This window comes from Meriones unguiculatus, assembly GCF_030254825.1.
Source record: "Meriones unguiculatus strain TT.TT164.6M chromosome 13 unlocalized genomic scaffold, Bangor_MerUng_6.1 Chr13_unordered_Scaffold_50, whole genome shotgun sequence".
In the NCBI taxonomy this organism is placed as follows: Eukaryota; Metazoa; Chordata; class Mammalia; order Rodentia; family Muridae; genus Meriones; species Meriones unguiculatus.
In genome coordinates this window covers 540,995-548,265 of record NW_026843656.1, presented here as the reverse complement: position 1 = coordinate 548,265, position 7,271 = coordinate 540,995, and the positions used below count along the sequence as shown (strand labels likewise).

Here is a 7,271-nt window from a genome sequence, read left to right as displayed (position 1 = left end):
ACTTTCCCGGTGTGACCATGGCTCCGGGTTGCCCTCTATCTGCCTCCTTTCCTTCCTTGAGTAGAGGCTTTCATGGGGAATCCTCTCTCACTGGGGATGGGCTCCTTTGCAATTTGATGGAACCCTTAGGCTCTGCTGACCTGTGGAAATATAGGCAAAAGCTGCTTCTCTGAGCGTCCCATTACCTGAAACCCATCCCACTGTTTTGAAAATCCCATTGAAGAATGGAAGCTCACACTCATCATCACGTTCTCCTACAATCCAGGGACTTTAAACAGCAGTTGACTGCCTGGTTGCCAATCAGGAAATTTCAACTTAAAAAACAAAACAAAACAAAACATAATGGTCTGTATTTGTGGGAGTTCCTGCTCCCTGTTTCTGTTTATTTAGAAACTCCGTTTTGTGTACACCAAACATCTGTCACTCCTTTTCTCCCATACCATACAGCAATGTTTCCTCAGGGAAGGATCTACCAACAGGTGGCAGAACCTAGTGCCCTCCCCTGCCCCGTCCTCACCACACCATGAGTGCAGTTTCAGCCCAGCTTTGCATCCAACACGAGGCCAGAGAGGGCATTCAGGTCCATCGTGGATGGATGAGCTAGCAGAATCTGGTCAATCTTCTGTTTCTGCTCAGAGTCCGGGAAGATGCTCATCAGCGCCTCTCTCAACTCGCTGGTCTCTGCCCAAGATCTCTGTGCAGGCCTGGCCAGTTTCTGCTGCATCCTGGGCAGTGTGACCGGGGCAGTGAAGAGCTGTTGCTGAGGAAGCCCAGGGCTTGGAGAGGCTCCGTGGTTCTGAGGTGGTGGCCATTGGCTGGGGCTGGGGCTGGGGCTAGGGCTCCTGAGGACAGAATCCAAACTGCTCATGCCTGGCGGGCCGCTGTCATCAACCAGCTGCTTGTCTGGAGGAAAGAGGTCCTTTTGAAGAAATTCTTCCAGCCGAGGTCCGTGTCTTCCCAGAGGGTCATCGGGAACCATAAATATGTCTCCCATGAACGTATACTGAAGCAGTCTCCTGGCAACGATTTCTCTCCAGGACGCCGACTCAGTCACAAACTCTCTCAGGTTATCATTGGTCACGATGATCCCCCCGGTCTTGTCTGCCAGGTGCAGTAGGAACCTGTCATCATGAGAAGAGATTCTTTCTCGGGAGACCATCCGGGCAGGAGTCAGAGCCACTATGCCGAGGTCCTGGAGCTGGCCCAACAGGTGCTGTTCCGTGACGTGAGGATCCCGTCTCGTTCTCCACTGCGGGACAAACACGGTGATGTTTCTGTTGCCAAGCTTCCAGAAATACTCCACTGCGAGGGCTATTCCGCGGCAACTGAAGAACTTTTTCAGGCCATGGGCCATGGCCACGTTACTTCCATCTATCACCACATGCTTCAGATCTGCTCTGCCGGGCTCATTTCTCAAGGCCAGACTGTATGGGGTCTTGAGGGCCTCTTGAAATCTCTGAACCCCTGTGAACGAGGCAGTGGGGTCCTCATAGGATCCACCCAATTCTGCGGATCCTGTCTCTGAAGGAAACAGCCAGGGCTGCTGCAGGAGTGGCTCAGAAATTGGGGGGCACATCGGCTTAGGCTCAGGCAAGCCCCCTGAGTGGGAATGCTTTCCACGGGGAGGATCCTTAGATTCTGCAAGCACAGGTCCCACGGGTTGTTGAAAACCCTTGTCAGGCGTTCCTCCCTGGGCCAATGGGAAAGGTGGTGGGGGTTGCTGCCCTTGTTCGGTTTCCTTCTGAGCCGGGGGCGACTCAGGTTCCATGGGCTGTCCATCCCGGCCCCCTGACCCATCACGTACCCTAGTTTATCCTTCGAGGGCCTTCTGTTCTCTCACTTCCCCTCTCTCGTGTCTCTGCAGCCTCAGTAACATCACAGCTAATTTCGCTTGTTGCACGACTACCACTTCTTGCAGTAGTGCTGCTTTTCCAGATGCTATTGAGGTGCGTTCTTGTTGGGCACATATTGATCCAAGCTTCTTGGAGAGAAAGTAGAGAAGGACAGCTGCAAGTCCAAGTACAAGCAGGCTGGTGATCGTGATGGTGATCAAGGCCCAAAGAACTGCCGCCATGGCTTTCCCGAGGAACCCCCCTAGGCCTTCAATTTCCCCCCTCTCCAAAATGGAGCCTCCTATGTGTTCTCCAGCAGGAGCCAGGTGAAACAGATGCATCCTCTGCAGAGGATCCCAGGGAATTTCTCCTCCTCCGAGGCTCTCCCTCAGACGTCTGCTCTCCTCTGAGACCTTTCTGTCAGATGTCCTCTGCCTCCTGCAATCTTGGTGGGTTCTCTCCTTCCCGATCAGGTTGGGTTCCACTGCAACACTTCTGGTCCCTTCTGACTCTCGGGTTTCACGTGCCTCTCTTCACCAGCACAGAACGCACTCAGAAAATCAACAATGGGTGGTGGGTTGCTGGAGGGAAAGGGGTGGAGCTCCACCTCACTGCACAGTGAGAACTCAACTGAGCTGCTCTAGAGTGCTGCACTCTCTTTAAGAAGCCTCCCTTTCCTGGTGGGCGGATCCTATCTCTGATGCTTGCTGAGGAGTCCTTCTCTGATTGGCTCTTTGTCTGCCCCTCCACTAGACCGCACTTCCAATCAAGGCCCTCTCTCTTTCCAAACTAGAGTTCCTTACATTGTTTGGGATTAAGGTGTGTCCTAAGGGTGTGTCAGCCTTTCAGACAGGGGGATTTTCAGGTGTGTCAATCCCAGCAGGCAGCCCATGAAGATCTCTTGGTGTAACCCCTTGCTAGAGCAGCCAGGTAGCATGATTGAAATTCCTTTACAACTGCCTCCCTCCTCCAGCAAACAAACAGACCAAAAACAATAAAAACCACAAAAACAAACAAACAAACCAGACTAATTCCTTTTGCTTTTTGCCAAGTTGGACTCAAGTTCCATATGCTATTTATTGGATGATGATGCTGTAGGGTGTTCGAAGTTTACAATGATTCGATCATTTTAGGTGAGCAGTACATCTAGTCCTGCCCCTATCTGATTTGGTGAGCTATGATTTTCTGGACTGGTTGTTGGGCAATGTTATCTCATACTGCATATCTGGACATTCCTCTGCATCAGAGTGGAGAATTTTGGTATTCCTTTGCAACAGTGTGGGTCTTTTCTCAATTCACCTGCTTTTCCTTTTGTCCTTCTGCTTTCTGGAAAAGTACTGATTGAAGTTAGTTTATTATGGGGTATAGATTTCATAAAGTGCCCTGTAGAGCCAACTTGTTCCTTTCATTTATCTGTATTTTTAGATATGTTTATATCATGTATTGTGTATGTCATGTGTATAGCATTGTTGAGGCATGCACATATGAATAAGCTGCCCATCGGGATTGAAAAGGATGATCAAATCATGAGACAGACAGTGATGCTGGAAATTGATCTGGGGTCCTTTATGAGGGCAACAGACATTCAACTGCTAACTCATTGTCTTTCTCCAACTTATCTAAGTTTCTTTCCACTTCCGTTTCAAAATCATTGCTAAAACCCCACAGAAACCCCCACTGTTTTTCCAGGAGCTCATTTTGAAATAATTATAATTCCCATGAACTAGTCTCATTATAATAGTTTTAATATATTTTAAATAAATTTTAATAAAGTATAAATAGTCCATCATTCATTATTTTGACACATATTAAGTAAAGGTATTCCTGCTATATGATACATTTCTTCATTATTTACAGTTGCTTTGACAGCATCAAAGGTGGTAATACTTCAGAATAAAATAGACCCCTGCACCCTGCTGTCTGGAACCATTTCAGTGGTACCCAGAACACCAAGTATTTGTTCAAAAAGGCATGTAATGAAGACAGTTATTTTGATCTGTGGATACAGAATCAGGAGTGGTGAGAGGATGGAATGATCCTTACATTAGATATAGAATGCATGACTATCTGATTTGCATGAATATCTCAGAATGAAAGAAAAAATGGTAAGTAGCTTCAAGTAGCTATTTCAATATAATAACAACACACACAGACATACACACAGGAACACACAGACACACCACACACATATACACAGACACACACATGAGTCTATGAAGTCTATGAAGTCATGGTTCCTCACCAGGAACTCACATAACAGTTATAGCTAATCCAAAACTATTTAGAAAACAAATAAAATATCGTGGGTTTATCTGTATTCTCTGTTTATGCCACTCAGGCACAATATTCCTCCGCAACAGTTTTGATGTGCTTTTTCAGAGGCTTTCTCATTGTATAGTAACTGCAGGAAGCCCTTTTAATATCTAAAATTGTGAGAGGAGAAAGGGTCTTAACTCACATACAGGTTTATATGAGATGTGAGTCTCACACCCACAAAACTATTAGAAGTATTCTACCTTCAAATAAGAAGTAAACGATTACTCCAAGGTGGATTACAGATTTGAAAAAGCATTTCAAGATTCACAAAATTGGATTTTTTTTTAGATGGATGTATTTATAAGTGCTTGGTGCCTTTTAATAGGAAGTCCATTAATAAAAAAATATGGGAATCCTTTTCCTAAAAAAACACATTTACTCAGTCCAAGTTTCCTGATTTTTCAGGCATCATTGATTTTATGAATTAAACCCCTGATATCACTAATGGAGCTACTTTATGAATTTGCTGTTAGCACAAGGTGTAATAATTGATAAAGTAAAATTATGTAAAATCCATCAATAATTTTTGTTTAAATGTCTTTATTAATTATCAACTGCCTAAATATATCTGTACAAATATTCCTGTAAGATACTACTATTCTACTGCTGTAAGACTTACCATGATAAATTTGTTTGAAAACATAATTTGGTAGTAAAATAACAACTGGTTCCAAAATTTTATGAAAATTAAATTATATTGTAAAACCTAATTGGTCTCAACAAAGCCTTCATTGGAATATTTGTCTGTTTTGTTGGGTTTCTTATAACTCTACCTCCCTTCCAACTATTATCCAACCTAATCCTTCCAACTCCCAGACACTAGGTAGTAAATAAAAAATGATAAATGGGAAAGGGCCATAGATTTCTATGGACTATTTCCTGTTGTTTATGCAGCTCTTATGCTATTTCCAGGTTTCCTGGGACAAGTCCAATCTTCGTCTTCAGGATATTCAGCAATGCAGCAAACCAGCAAGTCAGAAGTAGCAAATGTAACAGTCAATGCAGCAGCAGGATGAACCTTAGCAGGACAGAGAGCAGAAGCTGCCTTCTCTGTCTGGGAGTGCCCTCTGGCATGCAGACAATGGTTTCTTATCTGCTGTGGATTTCTTACCTGCTACATTTTACAGTTTGAGCACAGCAGAGCATTCATACTGTAATGAAAATGACACCATCTTCATAAATTCTGGCCCTATAACACGTGCTTCTAGTTGCAATATGTCACATATAGGCATTCTAAGAGAAAACATCATTTAAGACATGTTTATATACATATTATTTTATTTAAAACTTGTAACATGTTCCCCTTTAAGATTAAGAGTATTCATAGTAGTGGCGGGTTTTGGGGAGAAAAGATCTTATTCTACAAATGGGAACATGAAGGTTAGGCTAATTCTGTTGTTTCTTTGTCTACAGACAGTATTTACTGATATTGAATATTGTGTTTAACTATGTTGCACTATAAGAAAGAAAAGAGCCTTCCACCTGAGCATATATGCATTCAATTCTTGAGACTCACATGGTGGAGAGAATTGATAACACAAATTGTCCTCTGACCACAAGAACATACATACCCATACACATAGTAATTAAAAAGAAAAATTTGTGGAAGATATTAATGCAATAAATAAATAAATAAATCCATTTAAGTTCATGTAATTAGCAAGTAAAATAATCTTGTTGTAAAAAGGGATTCTTCTCATATTGTAAGTGGCGATTAATATTTACTATTGATACATCTTTTAGTAACGCTGCTGTTAGTTCTAAACAGCTGTATAACCAAATCACCACACAGAGATTGGGTTTATTTAGTTAACCTAAATAAACAATCATTCCCAGTGATAATGAACTCAATCCTGTGTATGCAACAGAGCATACCTATATCTTCTTGAAAAAACAAGTAAATTAAATAAAGATTGGATATGACTACATCAAAACACTTTATAAATTATATATGATGATTTCCATAAAGATAGGTTCTATAGATTTATAGAAAAAAAAATAAGCTTATGATGAATGTCTTGGGGTATATCCAGTTTGGTCTCTGGACTCGGAATACAAACTTCACCCAGACAGAATGCACATCTGTTCCCAGCATTCAGAAAAGATAAGAGGTTATCCATACCTTCTGTTGAAGGAACACCTCAGGTTCCTTGAGTGATTCTCTATGAGAACATGGGCCTCCATACCTATTAAAGTGGCTGAAGTGCTCTCAGAAGAAGTTGGTCGTTGCTACATAGTTCTCAGTCTGTATCAACCATAATGGCTTTTTTGCTTTCTCCCAGCTACACAGAGAATTGTCTGTATCACTCTCATTTAAAAAGCTCTCTGGCTTTTTCTCTTTCTGCCCAATATTTTTCAAGTTCTGTTGAAATATAAAGAATTCCACCTAAAATAATTGTATTATGTATATGTATGTATGTATGTATCAAAGCAGAGTCTCACTTTGTAGTAGCCCTTACTGGCCTGGAACTTGCTATATAGATGTGTCCTGAAACCTACAGAGATATACATACCTCTGCATCTTGAGTTCTGAAGAGAGAGTCTTGCACCATTACATCTGGATTGAATTACATCTGTGTGAGACATCACAATCCAATCATGAGAAGATAATCTTCACATGATAAGTCCTTCCCATATTAAAGGGAAGAAGATTATGTAAGAAGTGAGAATCTAGATAGTAAATTTCTGATTCTGTCAACAGTTCAGCATTTACTAATTTCTAGACATGTCTGTATTGCTAAAGAGTTGGTTCAGCAGTAGAATCATACATTGTAGAGAATATCAGTTCACCTTCCAGAAATCATTTTGGGCAGCTTACAAGCACCTACAACTCCAGCTGCTAGGAATATGTCTCCTTCTTCTGGTCTTATTTGGTCCTGCACCCACATGCACAAAGCCATATTCTCCACAAATGCATTCACCCCATTAAATATAAAGGTTTAGAGATACTTGCTTGTCTTTTAATTTTGCAATATTCATTCCAGCAGAAAATTTAGAGGTTATTGTGCTAGTGTTCTTTCTACTTCTATGCACCACCTTCTTTCTAGAAAATCCCTCATTTTTTATTATGATAGATTCACTACATGTATCTGATTAATTTTAGTACCTCTTACACACTGCTAT

At 41.9% G+C, this 7,271-nt stretch overlaps 1 protein-coding gene across 1 annotated transcript; it reads right to left on the bottom strand.

Moving 5' to 3' along the window:
- Positions 1-535: 535 nt before the first annotated feature.
- On the bottom strand, positions 536-1,768 carry LOC132651360 (NEDD4-binding protein 1-like). The gene has a single exon (XM_060376583.1). It carries the CDS (start codon positions 1,766-1,768, stop codon positions 536-538), a length of 1,233 nt encoding a protein of 410 aa, XP_060232566.1.
- Positions 1,769-7,271: the final 5,503 nt, after the last annotated feature.

Bases quoted from the DNA above. Each gene is read 5' to 3' on its own strand.
- LOC132651360 (XM_060376583.1), bottom strand. From the start codon at position 1,768: ATGGAACCTGAGTCGCCCCCGGCTCAGAAGGAAACCGAACAAGGGCAG.